The sequence below is a fragment of the Etheostoma cragini genome, chromosome 10, assembly GCF_013103735.1.
Source record: "Etheostoma cragini isolate CJK2018 chromosome 10, CSU_Ecrag_1.0, whole genome shotgun sequence".
Lineage (NCBI taxonomy): Eukaryota > Metazoa > Chordata > Actinopteri > Perciformes > Percidae > Etheostoma > Etheostoma cragini.
This window is the reverse complement of record NC_048416.1, coordinates 26,388,479-26,414,696: the sequence shown is the minus strand read 5'-3', so window position 1 is coordinate 26,414,696 and position 26,218 is coordinate 26,388,479. Positions and strand designations below refer to the sequence as shown.

The 26,218-nt window shown below is 40.5% G+C and overlaps 1 protein-coding gene across 2 annotated transcripts; it reads left to right on the top strand.

The window, feature by feature from the left end:
- The first annotated feature begins 91 nt into the window (after positions 1–91).
- On the top strand, positions 92–22,672 carry sec24b (SEC24 homolog B, COPII coat complex component). 2 transcript variants are annotated; one of them, XM_034883794.1, is made up of 24 exons: positions 92–390; positions 1,029–1,760; positions 2,202–2,345; positions 3,905–4,039; positions 8,265–8,348; positions 9,019–9,182; positions 9,588–9,772; positions 10,162–10,264; positions 11,557–11,683; positions 11,812–11,921; positions 12,213–12,325; positions 12,513–12,631; positions 12,885–12,940; positions 13,114–13,320; positions 14,147–14,270; positions 14,796–14,954; positions 15,108–15,281; positions 15,482–15,592; positions 15,867–16,042; positions 16,727–16,864; positions 17,459–17,563; positions 18,647–18,739; positions 19,197–19,300; positions 21,685–22,672. In XM_034883794.1, the coding sequence occupies exons 1-24, from the start codon at positions 297–299 to the stop codon at positions 21,794–21,796; spliced, it is 3,669 nt and encodes a 1,222-aa protein (XP_034739685.1). In that variant the 5' UTR covers positions 92–296; the 3' UTR covers positions 21,797–22,672. The 2 variants fall into 2 exon arrangements, with proteins under 2 accessions (XP_034739685.1, XP_034739686.1); XM_034883795.1 differs by lacking the exon at positions 3,905–4,039.
- Positions 22,673–26,218: the final 3,546 nt, after the last annotated feature.

Here is a 26,218-nt window from a genome sequence, read left to right as displayed (position 1 = left end):
CAAAGTATTTCAATAAAGTAATGCATACAATTACCTGTACATACTTGCATATAACATCCACAAGAGGGAGTGGAAGGACCACAGCCAAAAGTCAGTTAAGATCCTCAACATCCCGAATCTGGAAGCTTTAGCTCTCAGCCGAGCCGAGAGGACCTGGCCAGGCTGCTCGGGTCTTCACTGACCAGCAGCTTCCTCTTTGCCGCATCTCTGGGGCGAAGCCAGGCTTTGGGACTTTGCTTCTCATGTGTATTTACCCAGGCGTGCATCTGTGGGCATAAGGACGGGAGAACCGAGCGATGTCTGCGCCGGGGTTCACGAATTTGAACAGTTCCGTCAGCTATAGCCAGAACTCAACGCCGAACGGTGGAGCTGCGCCCCCATACCAGAATGGTAATGCAGGCCGGGTGATGCGATTAGCCAACTCGCTAGCGTTAGCATGCTAACCTTATGGGATGTTATGTTTGTCAGGCACTTTTTATTTTTTGGTCACTTGTTATATTGTATTACACAGAACAGTACTATTAACTATACATTAAGGTTACGTTTTAACACCGCAAAACTGATAGTTTTAGGTGAAGCTAGTGAGCTGCTGACATTAGCTAACTTAAGTGCTAGCGTTAACCTTAAACCCCAAAGCGATAGCTAGCGGCTAATGTTAGCTTTTAAGCTAAGATACAGCGATAATATTAATGTTAACGGTGATAATAACACTGTGACCGAGCATTGCTTTCTAAGTTTGCTTTTATATTAAAGCTCTGACAAACAACCATTCGATTAAATTTACAATTAAATAATTTAGTCTGAATTGATGGCTGTGCAGTGTGCTGTCAGGGAAGCATATTCAGATTGCAAACCGGTTATTAACCCTCACTACTGAACAAACAGCTGCTGATGAAGCTTGTTGTTTGCAGCTAAGGATAACATCCGTTCGCTACTTTATTTGTGAGCTTTGGTGGAAGTAGAAGATTTTTTGTTTTTTACAGTATGCTAACTGTACGTGCACTTGACCACCCTTTCCTTCTTCTTAGGTCCAACACAGACATACCAATCCATGCATCCACCTACAGGCTGCTATGGAGCACCACCTCAACAACAGAACTGCCCCACCATCCCTGCCCATTCTACTCCTGTTCCTAACAAAGCACCCATAACGAACAGTGCCCAAAGTGCTAACTACTATCAGAGCATCCATCATCATCATCAGCAACAACAGCAGAAGCCGCAGCAGCAGCACCACCTCTCTCAGCATCATGTAGCACCCACCCTATACAGTGCTCCCTCAAGCTCTGCTTCTCCTTCTCAGCCGTATGCCACTCTCCCCTCTTCAGCACCACCACCATCAAATGCCCACTACAACCAACAGCCATTCCAGCAGCAGCATCAACCACCATATGCCAATCCAGGATCCTACTATGGACAGCAGTCATACCCCACCCCCCCATCACAGCACTCTCAACAGCAACAGCAGCAGCAGCAGCAGCAGCAGCAGCAGCACAGTTTGGAGTCTGCACCATCTGGTGGCCCAGGAGCTCCCATCTACCCAATTGTTTCGTACCCGTCTGCTCCAGGAAGTAGCCAGTACGGAACCCTAAGTTCCTCCCAGAGCACCTTGAAGCATGGAGTCATGCCCACCCAGATGGGTGCGCCCCTACATCAGTACAGTCCCTCTTGGCCTGCCTCCACAACAGCAGTGCAGCCTGGGCACAGTGTGGCTCCTCCTAGTGAGCTGGCACCCACAGTTAATGGTCAAGGAAGCACAGGTATGTGTGAATGGTTAATTTAAGCTGGGGCTGATCAGTTGCAGGCGGGAAAGAGGCATTCCTTTAAAACAATTTATTTCACAGTACTATATGCATTTGGTGTTGTGCATACTAGCTGTATTGGTCATTATCAGGTTTAAAAAGCACTATTGGAATCAGTAGAATACTTTGCTACCAACATTATCATTTTTTTGCATTTGTTTTGTGTAGGTGACAGGTGTGTATCACTTAATGTTGCTTTAAAATCAGCTACAGAACTAAAGTGTCATAGTCATTTACTTTTTTTCCTCACTTACCCGGAGTAGGCTTGGCTAAAAGGAGTGTCAGTCTTCAACCAGACATTAGATCTTTGGTTACACAGACCTACATTCTCCTCTTAGAAATGTCCTTACCTTTTCATCTTTGTGTTTTTGTTTATCTTTGCTGCTGCCTAAATTACAGTCCACCAACACTATGACCAGAGCCATCGGGCTTCTCTGAGCTATGACTCCTACGGCGGGGTCATTCACAACAGTGGTGGCGCAGAACGACCGCCTTCAGGAACTCCCTCCACTTCCGTCCATTCCTCGCCAGGCCACCACCAAGGTAACATGATTTATGTTTTAGGTTATGTTTGAGACTCTGACACAAGACATGCACAAAAATGATACTGCACTTCATTGCTGCTGATACAGATGAAAAGCAGCTTGTAAAATTATGGTTTTGAATGATTAAACTAAGTAACGTGACCAATGTGCCTCCATAGGTGTATGTACAAAGTTGGAAGTTGACAACTACCATTGTGTCACATTTCTAGACAATATATGAGTTGCAGATCTTTCTTTAGAACTTTAAATAGCTTAGTTATCTTTTGTGAATTTGGTCAAATTTTTGAGGCCAAAAATAGTTAATGTCAACTGGAAAACCTTTTCCTCTTTTTGGTTTCACACGCTTGCAGAAGAAACCCCACCCCACTGCATTAGTTTCAGAAGGCGTACTTTCATTTGCACTCCTAACCTTTTCTAAATTGCTGTTTTTATTTAAAAAGAAAACAGCTCTTGGTTTTTCTGTGCGCCGGTGTCTGTTTTTTGTTATTTCTGGTGGAAAGTCTTCCATGAACAGACGTTTAGATTTATAGTTGGAATATTTAAAATCCTGCGTTAAGTAGAGTGCCGGTGTTTGTATGTGAATGTTTTTATATGTTTACAGCTGCACTTTGTGTGTGAGGCAGATTACGTGGTTAATTTCCAGTGTACGATATAAGAAAAATATCAGAATCAGAAATACTTTATTGATCCCCAAAGGGAAACTCTGTGTTGCTGTTGCATAAATGGTATAAATACCAGAGTAGAAATATAAATAAAGAAATATAAGGACACACACACACACACACTTTCAGAAAGGCAGGTGTGAGTATTATACAAACATAAGTGTTTCAGGTTGGAACTGACCAGCAAGCTGCTGTGTGACCGGTGATTCTTTCCACTGTCAGCTTAGCAGGTTATGACCAAAGAACCCTTGCATCAGCTGCACCTGCATTTAATCACAATGGGGGTTGAAAATACAAAATTGAATGGAGCTTTGCATAGTCTCACTACAAAGAAAGACATTACATCTGAAGAGTTTTAATGGTGCAATAAGCAAAACCTGTCATTACATTTTTCACTCTTTGAAAAATATTAAATAGTAAAATGTGTGCTGTGGGAAAACAATGTCCAGTGAAGCTTGTTCAGACTGAATAACATTTGCCTGTGAAAACAACTTTGGGGGAAATATAGTCCCATGTGCATTAACACATCTGCAAGTGCTCCAATCAATTTGATTCACTAAAAGGTATTAGATGCCTATTTTACACTTAAAAATTGTGTCTACTTGTAAGGTTTAAATTGATTCCAAAATTAATGAAGACTAAAGAGTTCATTTTGAGCGACAGACTAAGCATCCCGGTTTTTATAAAACAAGTTCCTCTTTCTCTCATTGCTAGAAAATATAAAATATCTTAAAAAATGGGGAAAGCACCAGCTACTTTGAACCGTGATCGGTAGAAGTTAGATAATTGCCTTAGCAACACCACATGGAATGAAGTTTTCTGCTTGATCCCCGCCGCCCTATCTCAATCTTGGCAGTTTTCTCATGTACCTTTCCCACTCCCCCCTATCCAACAGGCATGCAGTATGGATATGTTGCTAATAGTGGAGCTAGCTCTGCCCCTGCCACCACCTCAGGCCCAGCCGCGGCCCCCTCATCCTGCAGCTCTGAGGATGAGGATGATGATGATGATGAGGAGGATGAGGAAGCAGGTCTGCTTTAGCTTTTATCTCACCTCAACCCGTTCATTACCACTTTCTCTATCCCCGGGAACTCATCTGGCTGTGTCCTAAACATCCCCATGTCCATAAACCTTTTGTACCTCCTTATTATACCCATCATTTTCACCATTTGTGCTTTTCCATCCCCCACCCATGCAACGTCACCTTTTGACCGCTACCGCTCTCCTCTTCTGTGTCGCTTCTGCTCTACGTACCAACACATATAATCAGTTTGCAGCTCATCATCCATACCTTCCCCTTGCTAATAGGCTAATCAGATATTTGACTCCCCACTTATTCCTTCTGCGTCCTCATCTGCCTTCCAAAGTTCACCCAGTACTTACCATCTTTCCACCTAACAGTCATCAGTACTGACACAGAATCATCTTTTAAATCTGTGTATACCCTGCTTTGTTGCTCCATCACCAAAAACTGACATGAAATGTTGTCTCTCAGAAAGGGGAGAGGTAAGTGAGTTAGCATTTATCTTTAAACTTTATCTTTAGTTTCTGCTTATCTTAATTGTCATGCAGTAGAAGGAGTTGTCCAACTGTGGTTGCTGTTGGAAAACATTTAGCCGATCAACAGGAACTTTAATTGACAAGTTATAATAAATGATTAATAGGATAATAATATAATTTTTAATTAGAGAAGAAGCCAAGTCGTAAAAATACCGTATTTGACTAATTATCTGGACCACATAATACTGTACTGTACACTGTCATACTATGTGTGTGTTATGTAGCACTCGGGTGATCTGCTGATGACTTTCCCTCAGGAGCTGTGTCATCAGCCAGAGGTTAACAAGTTTTCAAATATAGCCACTCCCCTGCCAGCAGGTGCAGGGTCTCTGTGTGCATGTTAGCTGAGTTGCTTGCTCCCCATGAGAGAGAAAGCACAGGCACAGCACTCTTTTACACCTCATAATGAAAAGAGACGCTTTGTTTTCAGCTTCTCCCCTTGTTATTTCTCCAATTATCCCAAGTCTCTTACAGGTTGTCTGCTGCAATAAAATACCAGTTGTTCACATCTGGATGCCATGATGACATCTGAACTAGAATTGTGATATTAATAATCATATATTATAATTTCATATCATTTTTAAACTGATTACTTTATGGCAAATGTATTCTAACAAAATATTGAAAAATGCCTGTTATAGTTTGTCAACAGCTTGTTTTGTGTGACAGACTGACTAGCTGAACAAAATCTGAAGAGGTTCAGTTTACAATTTATTTATAGATAGATAGATATGTAGCAGCAAGTCCTCAGATTAGAAAATCTGGAGTCAGCAAATGAATGCTAGTTTTGCTTGCAAAATAATAGTTTTAGGTAGTGCAGTCTCATTGAAGTCACATGCAGTGTTTTGCTTTCTTTGTCTTCTCGTGTCCTGCTTTCTTTGTCTTCTTGTGTCCTCTTCACACCTGATTAGTCACCCTGCCACTCGTGTCAAAATAATGAGTTGTTTTAAGGGAATGACATAAGATGCACCTGTTGTCATGGCAGGGATTGTTCAAGCACATGTTGTAACACTTATGGCCTTGTCTACACTTGATTCTAAAAGGCCTTTCAGTGATCCAAACACAAGTTGACAGCCGAGACATATCACAGTTCACACCTGTGTTTGTCATGCACTTCCAGCTAACCAATTGTGTTGAGATTTCGTTACTGCCTAGGTCACTTTAACTAGAAGGTCAAAAGGCTCGGGGCAAAGTTATTACTACGTCCACAATCTTGCCAGTCATGCAGCAGATGTGTCTATTCAGCAGAATTCAACACATCTTCCATCAGGCAAAACAATGGACTATCACACAACAATTAAATGGCAAAATTGCAAGTTAAAGAGCGTTGGCTTCCTGTCACCATGTCCTGCATTGATGACACATTTTTCTGTTACGTCCTTGTCAGGAGAGGCCTTAACGTTGGTAGTTGTTTACACTTGTATTTAGTGTTACTTGTGATTCGTTTGACCACAACACTTTTAAAACGAGGTTTAAACAGGGTCTTAGATTGATAATCAGATTACTTGTTTGTGAGATACAGATTAGACAGAAGACACTGTCGACCTCATTATGAAAGGAGCTGTAATTATCAGTAACCAGAGGTGGCAACAGCCTGTGGGCAAGCAAAGTTATAAAGTTAAGCAAAATATTAAGACAACATTTGAGGGTTAGAAGGAAACCGTAAATGGAAAACACTGTCTGCTGCAAAGCAACACCTACAAGGAACAGAATTATTTTTCTCTTAAAACCCTTGGCTATATAACCCTTTAATCTATGAGCTGACAGAAGAAAGGAGAAGAATCTTGGAGAAGGAAGAAGACTAAGCTGTGTTGGTTTTCTTCTCCAGAGAAGATAATCCAGTTGTCTGCTGGTCCAATTTAGTTGGCAATAATTGGATCCTGTCCCATCCAATGAGCTCTCTGCCAGAGGCCTGTCGTGTGGTGTTGACTGTTGTTGATCCCTCCTTTTGGCCCACATGGAATAATGGGTTCATTGAAATATTCTGCTCTTGTAATCCTTCTGGAAAACTGTTCATTATTGGACATGAGAGGAAAAACAGTGGGTGGAATAGACTGTAATGCAATGCATCCACAAGACTTATTTTGTATTAAGAATAGTTTGGCCTTTAGTTGATGGGGTACAGTTAAGTAGAGAATCAGACAGGAATTGTGACCACCGAGAGAGTGCAAAGACGTCTCAAACCAGGATGAATTTATTGTATTAGTCTCATGTATTAAATTGGCCACCATTATGCCCCATCTAAAGGAACTTTTGAGTTTTGAATAAGTGCCGTTGATACACTAATAGACACCACCAATCAATGTCTTTTTTTCCTTCTTTTTTTATCTCAATGGGGTGTTCTAGGCAATGTATAAAATCACCATCCAAAGGTAAAAGTGATGAAGCAAGTTGCGGAAAAGTGCATAAAAAGAATGACAATACTGTCCATAAATTAGGGGTGCCCTTCGGAGGTTTCTTGTAAATAAGCAGTTATGTTTAGGGTTATATCGCCACCTGATGTTTTGGCAAGCTCTCAACAGCGCTTGATAGCTTGTTTTTACGTTTTCATGCGGACAGAGTTTTTTTAAAACTTTGCTTGTGTGGACGAGATTTTGCGCGGCCACTTAAGGCCTGGATCATACACTGACCGTTTATTGGAATTACGTAGAATTCCACACAAGGGCTACAGAAACTATGCACTATAGCTTTAAGACATTTTTTAAATTAGGGCTGCTACCAATGATTATTTTCATTGATTGTTTCCTCATCAAGCGCTTACTCCTTTGGTCTATAAAATGGTGAAAAATATTGATCATGGTTTCCCAAAGCCCAAGTCATTATCCTCAAATGTCTTGTTTTGTCCACAACAAAGCTATTCAGTTTACACTCGTAGATGAGAAAGGAAACCACATCAAAATTGTTGGCGATAAATTTAATGGTTGACAACTAATTGATTAGTCTTTGTAGCCCTAGTTTCCATCAGCTAAACGTCTTGTTCCCCACCTTTTGCTGGATAATTGCTACATATTGTAGCATGAAAGTTATGCATGTTATAAAGTGTGCATTAAGGATTATAGAAGGGAGAAAGACAGAAAGTGTCTTGAGTGTCAATGAAGAGGATGGACTGAATCGTAATGAAGTAAATGGCAAATAAGAGAATTGAGTTGTAGGTGATAATGAGATGATAATTACTGCATTTCTGTAGCCATCACATCATCTTTGTAATCTTTTGCTATACTCCCATATTTTTCTCTGCTCCGTCCATGTATTCTGTCTTTAGAGGCTTGTACGCCTGCTTGTTCAAGATTTAAGTGCATCTTTTCATCATGTTTTCTGAGACCTAAAGGAAGTCAAACACAGCACTCTTTATTAAAAAGAAAAGCTCCTTTTCATTCCCTTTGTTTCCCCTTTTTTCTTTCCTCTTTATTATTTTTTTATCGTGACGCTCCTTCCTTCATTCTTACTGACGTAATTTACAGTTTTCTCAGTCGCCCAGGCCCTCCTTGTTTAGTAGCTTCTTTTTTTTTATTATTTATTTATTTTTTAATCTTTTTAACATTTTTTTGCTCTTGCTTTTTTTGTTTGTTTTTATTTTGCTATGCCCGTGGGTCCTTGTTTAACTATATCAATTTAATTATTCGCTCTTTCCGTCCTCTCAACCAGTCTTTGCTTTTTTTCCAGTTTTTAATTAATTCTGTGTTTCACTCTCTTAGGTGGCGACACTTCCTCCTCCACTACTGGCAGTGCCTCTCCGGTGCCCAACAGCTATGATTCCCTGGAAGGGGGCAGCTATCCAGGTATGTTTTGATCACAAACATACTGCTCATCTAAATAGACTTACACACTAATATACAACATTCCAAAACTGCTTACCAGGATTTTCATCATTTCATAAAGTTTCTGCTCTTATTCAGAGTACCGGTGACCCCCAACAGTAGACTACGCTGCCATTACATTTCTTAACACTACAAACAGCCATGTATGAAAAGGGTAAATGATCAGCAGCATTTCCCTAAAGATACTCCTTTATATAACTCTATATCCCAAGAATTGAATCAAAGGCCCCATGGCATGAAAAGGTTTTTTGATATTAATATGAGTCCCCCCAGCCTGCCTATGGTGCCCCAGTGGCTACAAATGGCAAACGGTGTAACCCGAGCCCTGGGTATCCTGCTCTGTCTTGGAGAAAATGAAAGCTCCGATGAGCTGATCACAGAAGGGGCAAGGTTATCTCCCCTCTCTCTGCTTTGCCTGCCCATGAGAGTGAGACAGACATCATGGCTTTCAAATGAGCAAAGTGGCAGTTGGTCAAGGTCACCCCCCCTTCCCAAGATTGAAAGGATAATGAGTTGCACTTTACGATTTATGTAAACGCCTAGGATGAAAATGGGGCACGCACACATTTCCCCCATAAATACCATTATTTCAAAATGCATAATCCGGTTAATGCTGAACTCTTCTGTCCAGATTCTATGCCGCCCTCCAACGATGTGACCAACCAGGCCGCGCCCTATGGAAGCTATGGTTACCCCAGCATGCAGCCAGACTATCCCCAGGGGCCAGCCTCCCACACTGGCTCCTCCCCCTCCTGTGTTCCATATGGCCAGTCAAGCTACCAGCAGTACTCGCAGGTAAGGCCAGTGCTTAAAAAAATAGATGCAAATCAATTTTTGTTCTTGTTGTTTTATCTTATTGTTGATGCGGTTATTTCTTATTGGCAAGTGAAAAGCATTTTCAGCTGCCTGGCTCCAGATCTCTGAATTTTCAACCACATCTTAAACATTGTTAAGTGATTTAGAGGTCTGCAGTTCTCCAATTGTTGCTTTATTGTAAAAACAACGTCAGACGTTTTGTGGGAAGGACTAAAGTTTTATTACATGTGGTACTTGTGGTTTAGCCTATTTAAAGCTATGTGCTTCTTCTATGTGATTTTTGCTGTGAGTAAATGGTGGACTTATATTTGCCAATTGCTTATATTGACACACCAGTTCTGATCTGTTTAGAAAATGTGTTCTGTTTCTTTCCTTCCTCTGCAGCCATTCCCAAACCTGTCCCAGCTGTCTGCGGCCCTTGGGGGGCTAAGTGGGGTGCCAGAACTGGAGGTGGAGGCCCTGAGTCCGATCAACCTGCTGCTGGAGAGAAACCTGCTACCCCCCAGGCCCCTTGAAGCCCCGGAACCTAACCTTAGCCCTGACCTCAAGAAGGTCAACTGTAGTCCACAGTAAGTAAAGTGAACAATTGAGTTAAACAATTGTTTAAAATTCCTTACTGGGGCAACCTCTAGCTCACACAGTAAAAGCGTGGGCACCATGTCGGCTGAGGCATTTGCCGAAGCCAGAGTTTGAATCGGACCTGGGGCCCTTTGCTGCGTTTCATCCCCCATCTCTCTACCACCTTTCCTGTCTGTCTGCTGTCACTCACACACACAAAAAGCCCCCAAAAATAAATTGCTTACTCTTTTGCTCATATTCATATTTGCTTGTTTATTTGGAGGTACCTTTTTCTTAAATACTCTGTACTATTTCTGTAAATCTCTCACTCTGTCATTGTCTAATCTGTGGATGTGTTTATTTAATACGCTTTCTCTCCTCGTTTGTCTCTGCCGATCAGGACATTCAGGTGTACCCTGACCAGCATCCCCCAGAACCAGGCTTTACTCAACAAAGCCAGGCTCCCTCTGGGCCTCCTCCTCCACCCCTTCAGGGACTTACAGGTATGATCTGATGGCTAAATAAAATGGGACCTTTTACGCTAAAGGCTAATGGGGCTTTTTGAGGATTTTGAGTTTAAATTGACAAATCTTGAAACAATCTTAAAAACATTAATTTTATTAGACGGAAGATCAGGGTATTACTACAAACTTTGGTGTCAGAACTGGCGCAGCATACTGCCAAAACATAAACATTCTATTTCACTAACGAGGACTGGGGAAATTAAATATTATATTAAGTAAAACTTAGTAGTCTTTGTCCGCTAATAACATACTGAACCGTCTGTTGTAGACAGTACTTTGAGGCGAGCAGCTGCAGTGACAGCAGGACAGGCAGGAGGAGGAGAATCATGATGATGAGGTGCAGGAAGATATGTGAGTGTATTTATAGAGGTGTTCTTAATGTGGTGTCAGAAGGTATGAAGTGATGGAGAACAGAGACGCACTGATGTCACGTGAGAAACAAGTAGGAAGTCAACACCGGACAAATAGTTGTGGCTGGAAACTTGGTTCACTTAAGCAGCAACAGTGGCTGGAAAAAGTTGTAATAGGGTCAAGTATATTTTAAGTCCATTTACTAGGGACTTAGTGAATGACATATGATTTTGCCTCTATTTGTTTTCATGCAGTATATCACGCCCAGTATATCAGGCCCATATACAGCGGCAGCGGCTCAGGGTTCGAGTCCGACCTGCGGCCATTTGCTGCATGTCTTCCCCCTCTCTCTCCCCCCTTTCCTGTCTACAGCTTTCTTGTCTATTAAGGTTAAAACGCCACAAAAATGGCTTTAAATATGCTCTTCTTTAGTAGCCAAACAAATGTGCTTGGTTTACTACCACTTCATAATTTGTGCAGAACAACCTCACACAAGTTTGTTTTTTCTTGGAGACATTTGTGTAACAACTATAGAGCGTGGCTGCCGGGATTTGCTGAAGAATAAAGGGCCTATATTCTAAGGAAAAATGCAGAAGATTCTCAGGTGACCCTGCTACATCCGCAGGAAAAGTCTTTAAGAATACAGTCATAGAAACATCAGAGACAGAATGCAAAGACTACAGATCCAAAGATTCATTCAACCACATCCCCTAAGAAACAGAAACAAAGCTTCTCTTCAGTCGTCTGCCGAGGCATGAGTAAAGGATTGTTCTGCAAAAGGTCACCGCTAAATTTGAAAAGAAGCACAAATTGTAAAATGTTCAGCTCCCAAGTCATATTTGTACTTTCCCTCAGTATTTACTCCATTATCTTTCTCCCTTTTTTATTTTTTTTTATTTTTTTTCTGCCTCACTCTGCAGCAGTTACCGGTGATCACGTCAAACACAATAGTGCGCTGTCGCTCCTGTCGCACTTACATCAATCCGTTTGTCACCTTCCTGGACCAGCGCAGGTGGAAGTGCAACCTCTGTTATCGGGTCAATGATGGTATGAATGCAATAATGAGTTATTCCGGGTTTAGAAATGGTGCCCAGTCCTATAATTATTCTATACCTTCATAATTTTGTTTGTTCCACATAGTTTTGCACATGTCATACCTGCTCTTTCTTATTCAGTTCCAGATGAGTTTATGTACAATCCAGTCACCAGGTCGTATGGCGAGCCCCATAAGAGACCAGAGGTCCAAAACGCCACTGTGGAGTTTATCGCTTCCTCAGACTACATGGTAAGCTGTCTTTCTGTCCTGAAACATTTGACTGTTCTTGTTGTGAATTGTTATGTAGGGCGATTGCTTGCCCACTAGAGGGCAGTGTTTGCCTCAGTGCTATAACATCTGAGGCAAAGGGCTTTCCTACTGTGTGAACTTTAATTTAAAAGAGAAGCAGAAAAAGAGAGGGACACTTAACTGGAATAAAAACAAACCCTTACATCTTACAGACTTTATATTAGACAGGCAACAATATTTTCACATCCATCCCCACTAATCATGTGTGTTTGTTTTACCTCGTGTGTTCAGCTGCGGCCCCCGCAGCCAGCAGCCTACCTGTTTGTTCTCGACGTGTCTCACAATGCTGTGGAATCAGGCTACCTTAAGTTCTTCTGTGAATCACTTATGGACAACCTGGATAAGTGAGTGTTGTTGATAATCCATAAACGTTTAATGTGGCTGCTTTAGGAGTTTAAAAAAAAAATGATTACTGTAAAGCAAAAGAAATTAGAATTGTAACCATCTCAACTCTCTCGTATTTATTTATATGATTTCTTGAATCTTTAAAAAAAATATATTTATTCTGACAAAGGTTGTTATGTGCCTCAGGTTGCCTGGGGATACACGCACCAGAGTGGGCTTCCTAACTTTCGACAACACCGTTCACTTCTACAACCTCCAGGAGGGACTGTCCCAGCCACAGATGCTGGTGGTATCGGACATAGATGGTACATCTTCTCAATGAAATCAGACTGTAGTTTGTATACTAGTTGTTTTTTAACCACTAACAGTTGGTGGCAACAGTGTCCAAATAGAGAACCTTAGCTTCTCAGGGCTGACTAAGGAATATACAAGGTGTACAGGACGAGTTATTAGTCAAGAGGTTGGAAAGCTGCACTGTGATTCAGCTGGTTTTACAACAAATAGCCATCATTTTTCTGCTGTAATCCAGACGTCTGTTTTTTTTTTTTTTTTTTTCAGACATCTTCATACCATCTCATGACAGTCTAATGGTGAACCTGAAGGAAAGCAAGGAGGTACGCTCTTTGTTTTTGTTTTTAACAGAAATAGCTACAATAACACTTTGTGTAATCACACTAGTTTCTTCCCATTCTCTCACTATTATTTCCTCAATCCCCTATCTCTCTCTCTCTCTCTCTTTTTCTCTGTCTCTCTCTCTCTCTCTCACTTGTATTTCTTCCTCCTCCAGCTGGTGAAGGACCTTCTGACATCACTGCCGGGCATGTTTAGCCAGACCAAGGAGACCCACAGCGCCCTCGGACCGGCATTACAAGCAGCTTTCAAGCTCATGTCGCCCACCGGGGGCCGTGTCACAGTGTTTCAGACACAGCTGCCGACGCTTGGTGCTGGTTCGCTGCAGTCGAGGGAAGACCCCAACCAACGCTCGAGCACTAAGGTACCAATCAAGACCATTTTATGTTTTTTTTTGAGCACATCCTGATAATTGAGTCTTTCTTTTTATTTTGATGTGAAGTTTGAGTTTCTGTGCTAACTGCTTTTTAGCATTTTTTAGATTTACTTTTTACCGCCATTGTTTTTTTTTACATTTTTACCAGCCATCTTTATTTTTCAAATAGAAGGCGGTGGTGCTGCGTACGCTGTGATTTATGAGTCCTAAAAAAAAAACATATGACAGATGAACTATAGCAAGAGAATGACTGTTCATACCCCTCTCTATGTGGATTTATACTTATTGTTTTGGCATTGTCAGTGCTCTTACGTTTATATTCCTGCCACAATTTACTTTTATTACCGGCCACAACTTCATAATTGGATCTTACGTTTAAGTTCAGAGAGAGAGCACTCATGGACAATGCTGAGCTGTCTGTGCTGAGTCAGTGTTTTTGCCATCCCAGGACTGTGATTTATTGATCTTCATCATCTGTGTTCTGTGTTCGATCTAAATACACTGCCAAAAAGTTACAGCAAGAACACATGCTTTTTTTCTTGGGGAAAGTGATTTTTATTAACTTCAGGGTTTTCAGGAGGATTTTGGGCTGAAAAAAAACATGGAAATGAAAGAAACTATACTCTTAACTCAGTCTGCATCATTTATCATTTAGTGACCACTTTAATAAAAATAAAAATGATCTACTAGCATAGGAGACTCTGAGGAAATAACTCCCTTGAACTCCCTAAAGCTGTTGGTCGTGGTTTCTTCCTTTTACTGCAGAACAAAAAACAAGAGGGTTTCTTTTTGTAATAAGTCTTTATCTTTTCAGGGAGTTCAGCACCTTGGCCCAGCCACAGACTTCTATAAGAAGCTTGCACTGGACTGCTCAGGGCAACAAATTGGGGTGGATCTTTTCCTGCTCAGCTCCCAGTACGCTGACCTTGCTTCGCTAGGTAAGAACAACCAATATTTCAATTCAATGTCTGTGTCACAGCCACAAAAGGCCCATGGGACAAGGGAAGTTAGGTTAAGGGAGTTAAATATCTAAACTGGTTTACTGGGTCAAAATATATTCCTTCACTTTGTCACAAACTTCTTCACAAATCTATTTGTATCAAACGATGACTTTGGGCTTGAAAAGTGGATCTGAAAAGTTGGTAACTTGGTCCTTCGCACAGGAAGGCAGCTGCAGTCAGTTTTTATTCACAGCAATAACGATGGGTTCAAATGAAGGACAGGTAACTGTTGTATCCCCTGCCGTCCTCAAGGGGAGCAGGCTAGAAACCTTTCAAAGCCACCTTTAAATCTTAAAGGAAGCGAGCACTGGATACTCCAAAGACTTTCCAGATTTCCCAGAGAGTCTTCCTTTTAAATGCTTAAACGGACATGTTTACATGTTTCATCGTATAGGGGATTTTGTTTTATTTCTGGTACTTGAATTATAATTAAATACTTCTCTCCTTCTTCCTGTTCTTCAGCATGTATCTCCAAGTATTCAGCGGGCAGCATCTTTTACTACCCCTCCTTTCATTACATCCACAATCCGGCGCAATTGGAGAAGTTTCAGAAGGATCTGGACCGCTACCTCACCAGGAAGATTGGCTTTGAGGCGGTCATGAGAATACGATGCACTAAAGGTAACAGGGCCACTGGGGTCCGGCCTTTTTTATCTTTTTTACAACTGAATGTATGCTAGATTCTTTTCATTACAGGTTGTTGTCTTTACTTGTTTTGCTTACATTTTTCAAACATAAGTTTTGTCTCTTCCCTCATCCTCTGATTTTCCTCAGGTTTATCCATTCATACGTTCCACGGTAACTTCTTTGTGCGCTCCACCGACCTGCTGTCCCTGGCCAATGTCAACCCGGATTCTGCCTTTGCTGTCCAGATGTCCATTGACGACTCACTGGCAGACTCGTCTCTGGCCTGCTTCCAGGCTGCTCTGCTCTACACCTCTAGTAAAGGTACACAAACACACACAGACACTCACTTTGATTGTGGTGAGGAGATCTGTGTGGGTTAGTGAACTGTTTACCACTGCACAATACTTTTTGAGTAAAACCTCACCTGCTCCAGCAGCCAACAGTAGGAGCTTATGGTTTTGTTGATGATGCTACATGCAAATAGTATTACTGTCTGATAATTTATCTGTCTATACTGGTAGGAAAAAGGCGAATCCGGGTCCATACTTTGTGTCTGCCGGTGGTCAACCAACTGAGTGATGTGTATGCTGGAGCTGATGTTCAGGCCATCACTTGTCTGCTAGCCGACATGGGTGGGTCTGCTGCATAAGCCACCAGTTTTCTTAAATACATTGCTTTAACTTTTTTGTCCACATGCAAATAAAAACAACAGGAAAAAAAACACAAATAATGGAGAACCAGTAGAAAAACTCTCCTTGCAACAGAAAGCAATCTTTGTAGTTTAAATTTGTAAAATTTGTCCTCCTCATAAGTTGCAGGCATTTTGCAGCCTTTTGAGAAACGTACTAATATGTCATACTGTTTGCTGTAAAACACTTCTCAATCTAATCTTTTTCCACGTTTCAGCTATTGACCGGTCGATAACGTCCAGCCTGTCTGATGCTCGGGATGCCCTGACAAATGCGGTGGTGGATCTGGCGAGCGCCTACAAGAGCAACGTGTCGAACCTGCAGCAGTCCGGCCTCGTCTTTCCTGCTGCCTTGTGCCTCTTCCCCATTTACATCCTCTCTCTGCTCAAACAGGTGTGGCAGCACATACACTCATCATTCTACATTTGACTAATAACACCCACAGAGCCACATGTATAAAACAGTCTGAAACACACATTCCAACACCCAATAATCCACCCCTACGTCACATCCTAAAATCCCTTCCCCTCTTTTATTTTTATCTATACACACACACACAAACACACACACACACAGTCGCATAGTAAAAGTTGAGTTTACAGTCATAAAGACTCTCTATATGTTCAATGACTGTATTCATCCTCCCAGGACTTGTTCATTCAAACATCCAAGGTGTGTCCCTATTTAGGCACACTTTGCGTCATCTGATGGATGTAATATTACAAATTAAGTAACCATTTTGAATAAACTGTTTACTGTCACTGCTTAATCCACCTTTTATTACAATGTATTGCTATTCACTTAGTTTCTAAGTGCTTAATGAATCAAATCCAAATATTAGCATGTTTGAATCCTCCTGTGGCTGAAAATCAGCTCAGGGGCACTGAACTGCATCCTGGTACTGCAGTTAGAACCTGCAGTACCAGAAACTGATAAACTGTTGTACCGGGCAGCTCCCAAGTATGAGAGGAATGTCAAGACTTCAAAACAAGGAAATGGCAAAATGTAAATAAATAACTGAAAGAAGAAATAAAGATTAACACACAGATTAAAAAGATTTCTATTTCTTTTTTACAGAAAGCTTTGCGGACAGGCACCAGCACGCGGCTGGACGAGCGGGTCTTTGCCATGTGTGAGTTCAAGACGCAGCCGCTGCAGCAGCTGATGCGGATGGTTCATCCTGACCTGTACCGACTGGACAACATCTCTGACCAGGTAGGACACGGACATGGCTGAGTTATATATGGGTGATTGGGGGGGGCAGTCATTACAGCATAGTATCGTGATCTTTTCTGTGGCAATACTGTATCGATACACATACGCCAAGAATCAATCTTTTTATTATAGATGTGTTGGTCAATTTTTTTGCTAGACAATCTCATTTTGCAGCAATAAAATTGAAGTGAGATGAACAAACCAAGAAATGTATCTTTTCAGATACAACTGATAATAACAAAGTTTACTTTTGGGGCCATAATTTGGGATTGGGAAAAGTTTGAAGTTGGAAAAAAGGTAATAAATTGCAATATATTGCAATGTGTTTAAAATAATATCGTAATTTTGTTGTATCGTGAAGCCTCTGGTGATTCCAACCCCTAGTAACTAGTACTATTTTTGGCTACATTAATAAGTGTATATTTGTTATAAATTTATTTTCAAATTACAATATTACTTATATATTTTTGAAGCTGTGAGGGTGGATTCCCTCACTGTACCTGAGTGACTTTTAAATGAAAAGAAAACCAAAATAAATGGACCTCGAGTGTCCTCCATCTCTTATCTATTGCACCGTTTGTGTCACACCTGCAGGGGGCGCTCCATCTGAACAACACAGTTATTCCTCAACCTCCTCTGCTCCACCTGTCTGCGGAGACATTGAGCAGAGATGGCGCTTTTCTCATGGACTGTGGCAACGTAAGCGCTGTATCATTTATTCATAACACACTGCAGGGATGTGGTTCTTCATGGGTTTTTTCACAGAACGTCCAAGATTTATTTCTCCTCACTTTTTTCTAGTTCTCTATATCTCTCTAGTTGTCTCGTTTTCCTTCAGAAAGTGTAGGTAAACATTTAAAATCAATTCAAGTAAATTAAGTGCAGTGTAGTTTTGGCTATAGTAAGGATAAGTCCTGTCCCTGAGCCCTTGTGTGGATATTTATTGTGCCATTATGAGCCTTAAAGTAGCAACAGCAGCGTGACAGGCCTGTTTCGTTTAGTTTAGTGCCCCATACTTTAATGTATCTCCCCCCCCAACAAAACCAAGGAACAGAGAGGAAACTGAATCATCATATAAAGACATTGAATATGAGTGTAAATTATAACGTTATGAGCCCTTTTATTCCTGGTCAGTAGTAGTAGTAGTAGTAGTAGAAATGTGTCAAAAAAGAAATAAGTTGAGTGCTAAGACTATTGATTTCATTTTAAAAGTAATTTCTTAATCAACTTTTTACTATGACCAATCCATGCGGCATACATTTCCATCCACTAATCAAGAGTTTTTGAGTGTTTAACAACTCTTAAACAAACAAAGAAATGTTTTTTCTTAGCCTTTTCAACTCTTATTGTTGCTTATGTGGTCATGTATATGTTGATTAAATATGGAGAAATACTTCATCTGTGAAACACAGCCTTGAGGGGCTTTATGCTGGGTTCCAGACACAGTTTTTTGCCCATAAGTTACGACTTCAAGACACAACTCACGACTTGGTAGCGTTCAGGCAAAGCCTCCACAGACCCTTCTAGCTGGCGTTAGCTAGCTAGCGGCTACCTAGCATTGACGTTAGCTAGCGGTAGCTGATACTAGCTATTTCTAGTCTGCAACATATTTTGGGCTTTATTTAATAAACGTAACCTGTAGTGGTACACAATTGTATGTATATTGATTTGATTAAAATGTGTGGAATTACTTTGCCTTGCCTAGTTATGTCTATTTATTTCAATTTCTCACCGCATTTATTTGTGTGTTAGAGTACTGACTTACTGTTTCTCTCTTTGCAGACTTTTTATCTTTGGATTGGCAAATGCTGCCACGATTTGTTCATCCGAGATGTTCTTGGCTGCCCCAACTACTCTTCAATACCCACCAACATGGTCAGTAAGACTGTAACTGTATACAAGCAGCTGTCATTTCAAAATAAGCAGTCAATCATTTAAATTAACTATGATTAGGGAAATGCTGGTATTGTTTTACTCATAGATTTGCTTTCCAGGAAAATAGTACTGCTATTCACTTTATTGTAAGAGGAAAACAACTCCTGCATTTTAACGAACTGTGCAGCTACAAAGCTCTGTCATTACCACAGTGTGGGCGTGATGGGGACATCCAGAACAAAGCAACCATCAGCCCTTGTTTGCGCTGCTTATTGTGTTTTTCTAGAAAGGGGTCGATGCATCCCAGAGCCACCTACGAACCCCACATCTAAAACCACAGGCATACTTCTGTTAACCATGTTGTGCAGCCGAGATGACTTAAGTGAATCTACATAATCTGTTTTCCCATCTGAGACACAGCAGTGACAACAATGTTGTTTCTCTCTGTAATTCCCAGAGTCACATTCCTGAGCTGGGGACTCCTCTGTCTAAGAGAGTGCGAGCGTTTCTCGACTGGCTGCAGGACAACAGAGCGTTCAGCTCCATGATACACGTCATCAAGTAAGCACAGCTTCACATCTGCATTACCATCTTACTTTAACCAACAAAAATGTATCCTCTAACATCTAGATCCTGGATTTTAGAAATTCTGAGAGATTTTTCTTCTTTTTTTTGTTTCTTCTTTTATTTAAATTTTAAAATGTTTTGACAGTTGACCTGAAAATAACGTAACAGCCAAATTGTTAAGAACCCAAAGAGATTCCGCTGTTCTGTGTGAGGTCTGAAGGAGCCAAACAATGCCTAGTTTGTTCTTCACTCCACCCAAAATGAATGTAAAACCAAAATGTTTTATGCTAAAGGGCCACCATACCAAGATACCGTACTCAAATATGAAAAAATGACCTAGTCCAAAGCAGAGATTACAGCCTATTAAGGTCAGAGGTCAGGGTCAGCCTTTATTGGTGTTTCTTAGGCTGTAAATTAGGACTGAATATTATTCAATACATTTAAAAATAGCATTGTTTTGAAATTGACTAATAATCAAAGTTACAATCTCATAGATCGCCGTTTGGATTGCTGTTGCTATAGCAAGTAGGAATTGCAGCTGGCTTTTGGGATTTCACTTCCCAGAGATCCAAACAATGCGTGATATCAGTCAGTTGGCAGTTGAAGAGCCAGTCTAATGCGTTAGCCCCGCCTACCCTCACTGGCTGACCAATCACTGCTGGGGGATAGAAAATGCATCACTAACTGTGCCGCTTCTGTATTTTTTTTCTCCCTTGATTGTTGCAAAAAGAGAGGGTTGGTAATACTGCACTGCAAGGGCTTTGATCAGTGGGCCATAGGCTCAGCCACCATTATATTACCTCATTCGGTGATCATGACCTTATAGACATTTATTTAAATGAAACTCTTTGAGATTATTGCAATAAAATCAAATATTTTCAGCTTTCAGCTTCTCAGAAAAAAGTGATTAGCTCATTTTCTGTGTCGTATCATTGCAAATTGAATATATCTGTGTTTGGGACTATTTGTAAAAAACAGCTATCTTAAAGACAGTCTCTTTAGCTCTGGCATGTTTCTTTTAAACTATTCTTTTTATTTTTAACTTTATTTATTGGGCTTTAATGGAGAGGACAGCAAGGTGAGAAAGGGGAGGGAGAGTAGGAAAGACGTGCAGAAAATGGTAACCGGTCAACCTCGAACCCTGGAAACCTGCATTGAGGCATAAACTTCACCCAGCCACTTTTATATTATTAAATGGGAAGAGAAAAAGAGGGGCGTACAGATACAGATACAACAATGGTCCCTGACTAGAATTGAATTGGAGACGTTACAGTTCATGTCATAGTTTGTGTCCTAACCATCAAGCCACGAAGACGCCGCCATCAGACAAATCTGTATGAAACTTATAAGTAGTTGCAGCCATACGTCGTTGTCCCATTCACTGGGAATCAATAGGACTGGACTGGCCCCACACAGAAACAGGGTGGGACCAGTTTTGTGTCTGGCATGACTGAAATCATTCTCCCAGCAGAGTTTGGTCTGAGGTTGACAGAAAATATATTCCGGTGTAAACACATAGTAAGCTGTGAAGTCATTGATTGACAATGGCTGTAAAGTCTTCCACAGAGGACACATTGTTTCTGCTCCTTCTCTCGTTCGCTATCTCCTCTGTGGCACTGCATTGTTGCTCCACCACATGTTTACTCCAGTGTTGTTGTGGAGGATGCATGATGTCAATGCCAACGGACTGAGGATGTTTGCATTGCTCTGTCAAAATGACAAATGTGATAAATTTGAGGAGATTTTTTAAGGTGGTCTACAAGAAGTACATAGTTACATTATAACTGAAACAAGAATCTTTCCTCCGACAGTACAAGGTACTTTAAAAGGTAAAAGTTGTGACTTTGAACTTCATACTGTATACGTAATAAAAACACAGTAATTGCAGCCAAAACAAAACCTTTTAAATCCAACATTTTAACATTGTTAACCCTCATGTGGGTCAAATTTGACCCCGTTTTCAATGTTTTTTAATAAAGAAAATATGGGATGTTGAAATAAGCGCTGAAAACGTTGAAACTAAAAAACTAACGACAAACGTTAGGAAAAGCAACAACAATAAAAATCTGTCAAAAACACTGCAAGAATACCTACAAACTTTAGAAAAATATCAAAAATTTGAAAAAGCCAAAAAACATTGAAAAAAAAACGAACTTTGACATAAATCAAGTGCAACAACATTTCCTTTTCATGGTGGATGGGAAGATAACACAAGGGTTAAAAAAGGTTTACCAGTTATTCTTGTGTCAACATTGGAGAAGTTTGCACTACAATGTAAAATGTTCCCATAATGCCCAGCCTTACATAGAATCCATAATTATAAAAAAAAAAAGCTTCATTGCTGCTATCCCTCTTTGTTTGTCTTTGTTCTGCTGCAGGGACGATACTTCGGCTAAAGCTACTTTTTTCCAGTACCTGGTGGAGGATCAGTCTGAGTCGGCTTCTTCCTACCAGGAATTCCTGCAGCACATTCAGGCCATGTCCAAGTAGGCTCCCATGATACAGAGGGACACTTTGGCCGCTAGAATCCACAAACCAGAGCGTGAACGGATAATCTGCCTCATAGAGTGACAGCTAAACTCCTTCAGACTAGTTTTAGCGGGGTGGGTTACCTCCCTTTCCTCCAAAAGGTCTTATTAAACAAAATCCATCCTCCAAGCTCATTGGTCAGCTGGGATTTGACCATCAGAAGACGAGGAGCGCGATAGTTGTAGAAAAGAATAAAGAGAAATAAATAAATGGCGAAGAGAGATTTGCTCCACCTCCAGTGTCTCATCGCTGCCTCTTAACTACCGTCAAACCCCCATTTTAACCCTCGCGTCAGACCTCTCACTCCCGGGATAAGAAGAGGAAAGTCGAGCCAAGAAGATGCCACTTAGACAAGTCTTTAGTTTGATTTGCTTTTGTGAGCCTCACATGTAGTTGATGTTGTCTTTTTTATTATTATTTTATAATTTATTACCCTCCTTACTCCCTCAGTTTTGATTTTAAGACCCTTTTGAACACACTGGATAATCAAGAATTCCTTTTTGTTGTTTTTCGGCATGAGATACAAAAAGCATGTCACTGTTTTGTTTGCTGCTAGTCTGAGCACGGACGACAAGCGTCTGTAACGGGAATAGAATTCGACAGTGGTTGGATGTTGAAAACCCCCTGCTGGCTCCTCCTCCGCCTCTCATCCACTGTGTGAACTCCTGATTAGATCAATCTTTTTAAAAAAGTCCCCCCCCCTTGTCAAAGTTCTTATTTGTTTTATTTTTTCCAGGCGCTAACTGAAGTTGCTATCCTCTTTGTAACTATTGAAAAAGAATCTTTTATGTGCGATAATTTATGAACCAGCTTATTAAACAAAAAACAAAAACAGAATTTGCTTGTTTTGTGTGATGGTGCCATCAGACATAATGACCAGGATCTATTATACTGCTCTTTTATGTGTTTTAAAAACTCTGTCCCAACAGTTTCAATGCACAAACTAACTTAATGTTTGATGTAATGATTCTCAGACATCGCGCCTTTTCTGGACCTTGATGAATTGTTCTCATGTTTCAACATGTTTACATCATCAGTCATGTTACATCTCTATAGATCATGACACACATTTTACAGCAGCATGAGGCCTGAACTAGGAAGACTTTTTGACTTTGTAAAAGACATACTGTATGTATTTAAAAAGTTTGACTTTTGAAGGAAAAAGGGTGTCCGTATTTCTCATCAAAATATTTCTATATACAGATCAAATGATATATTACTGATGTAAACAAACTTGTAGTTGCATCAGTAAATAGTAACTTGCTAGCTGAACATGAAACGTGTGTAATTGGTCTACAAGGAAGTATATTAAAGGTCTTAATGATTTACATGAATGTTCAGCACCATTTCATGGGACCTTTAATTCAAGTACCAAATTCCATACTTATTCCTGGAAGCCTTAGCTGATCTGTAAAATACAGCATATAAATATAAAATATATAGATGGTGGTGAAAAGAAAAAAATACATATTTCATCCAAAGTCCAGTTTGAAGAAATGTTTACAGAAGTGATGGTGCATCTTTTACCTGCAGCCCACACTAGAGACTTGCATCTTTTGTGCATTTTTCAACAAGTGTGCACAACTATTAATTCTCTCTTTAAAATGCACATTGTGTGAAACTATGCCCAGCTTTTCTCTAGTTACATTTCAGACCAATTAAAGAAGCAACATTTTAGGAAGCAAGATTATATCTTGGATCAGTCCATCAGCAAATCTTTAAGACTCAAGCTACAGCACGACAATATAGTCTTATATCAAATTGGTCTATTAAAGCTGCAGCTGTGTATATTCAGCATCTTTAAATGTGTATGTTTTCATGACAAAAATATGTCTTTTGGATTTTTTCTCTTTCATTTTTTGAAAGGGCGGGAACATATCTGAAACATGAGTTATACCCCTGAGACTGTAAAGCATGCATTGAAAAACACTTTAGACTTAGACTTCTTTATTAATCCTTTTGGGATGACTCCCGCGAGGAAATTGAAAATTTTAAGAATTGTTAATGCACATAATTGAAACTCTTTCCCATGCTTTTTCCCCACACTTTGTTTGTGTTTTTACTTAAACTCAACAGGAAAACCTCTAGTAGTTATCAGACTAAAGCTAAGGACCCCTGTCTGAGAATTGAGTTTATCTTTAACTGAATCGAGCTGCTTAAGAAGGCGCTGTAAAATACTCTGAAGCTAATCGCCTGTAGTAAACACACAGTCAGTGAAGTGCTCTCTGCTCCATTTGCAAAGATATCTGGCTCCCACATGGTCTGGACTGGCCTGCTGCTTTTCTCATGGAAAACTGCACCCTTTACCTCAAATATTTTATCCAGTCATGCGTTCGGTGCCAGCTATGCAAAAGGAATAAAGTTGCACATTTTTAGTTTTCATTTTTGAAAAACATGAAAACATGGTACAGTCTAAAATTATGAGAACATCCAGCTGGAAGAGGACGTTGGAAAAGTAATTTCAATCATTTCAAAGCAGCAGTATTTTACATACTCTTCATGTTTTACAAATCTAAGAGTAATTTGACTCGGGATGCCAGATGCCATCGTCTGTTGGTTTTCTTTGCTTTTTATATCCGTCACCATTAGAGTCAACAGCACATTGAACCAGCAATAATTTACGAGTCTCTGTCTCTTTTTGAACCCAACAAACAAGTGAGTGCTGTTCTGCCAGATATATTTAAACTGCTGTTTTGACTGGTCCAACCCTTCACACACCCACTTCCAATGTGTCCGACCCCCCTTCACCCACCGCAACCACAACACTGGTCCAACTTTCCTTCTTACTACAGACCTCCTTTCATACATTCATGATCGAGTCTAGTCCTAGTTTCCCCATCTGGCTGGACATTTTACCTCATTTACTCTGCTATGATTCCTGTAGGAACTACAGTTAATGGAGTGAAATTGTAAAATCCACTGTGAGAGCAGAACTAGATTAAATCCAAAACATCCTTTTATGTCATATCTAATTTAGGGTTTCGATTTGTAATATGTTAAGTGCTTCACATCATGTGGAGAGGTTGGACTTATTTACACCTTGCTTAGGACAGATGTATGTTGGTTGTGTGACGGTTAAAATATGCTATGCACCAAATATAGCCCACCCTACTTTGGGTTTGGGTACCTTTTTGTCTTTCGCTGACTTAAGGGCAAATATTTGTTTGCTTTTTCAGGCATAGCTGTTTTATTAGGAACAAAGTAGGATGTGGGGGTTAACCTAAAACATTCTGAATTTCCCAGTTGTTACTGTGACTGTGATGTTAACAGCAACTTCCATACGTCATGCACGCAGAATTGACTTCAGCTCGTAATGTGGCACTAGTAGACTGCTTTCATCAATATTTTTTAAAAGCACATCATCTTTGACACGTTCGTCAAGAACTATCTGAATAAGGAACCACAATTAGACAACAACTAAAGGACAGTAAAAAAGAAACATTTTTGGTTAATTTATTATATACCACAATAAAAGGGTATTTGGCACCAGGCTTTTTACAAAGTATGCAAATATCAAAGCTTTCATGAAAAGGGTCATGAATCATTAAATTATGATATTGTATCAACCAGGACTAAAGAGTAGAATAGTGACATGTATTTGTATATTATTGCCAGAGTCAACTCAACAAAACCTCAACCTCTGCAAAAAAGTCTGTCTGTGGTAGTGGGGCAGTTTCTGCATACAGTATGTTCAGTTTTGATCTGGCCAGCCGTTTGAAGATTATCCCCCTGCCTCCCCTCCACGTCTTCCTTTCTCCCGTCTAAAATATAAACGAGATTGTTATACACATATGCACCTCCGGTCTTGTGCTCTCTGAGGTTATCTGCCAGTGATACACTGCTCTGCAGTCTCTATGGGAGTCTACTCTTGGCTTCACTCAAAAGAAGTTTTTGTATCCGTCCTGGATGCAAACAATGGAGTATTGTTGCACCGGATGTACATCAGATAGGGCTGCAGTCAAAATAGAAGATTTCTTTTTGTGGTTAGTGAGTGAAAGTCATTGAGTCTGGGGCCAGATGAGGACAAACTGTACATCTTGCTTCTCCAACGGGGTTCATACAGTAGAAAACGCAGAAAGGTGCTTTACTCCAATGTGGTTGCATGTTTTGCCTTGATAAGGGAACCATATCCTTTTTGAGATTCATTCTGTAGAGTTCATTACACGCGGTTCAAACACAATTTGAACTCCACAAGTCAACATTTCGATGAGCACAAACAAAGGTTTGGCAACACCTGTCTTTGAAAGCACCATTAATGTGCTCTCATCACATCTATTCATCGCCGCGCCCCTTTGTGATGAACAAACACGGTTGTTTGTTCAGCTTTCCAGCAGCTTGACACACCAGCCCTCTGCTGAAACCTCCGCCTGCTGATGGAGCTTT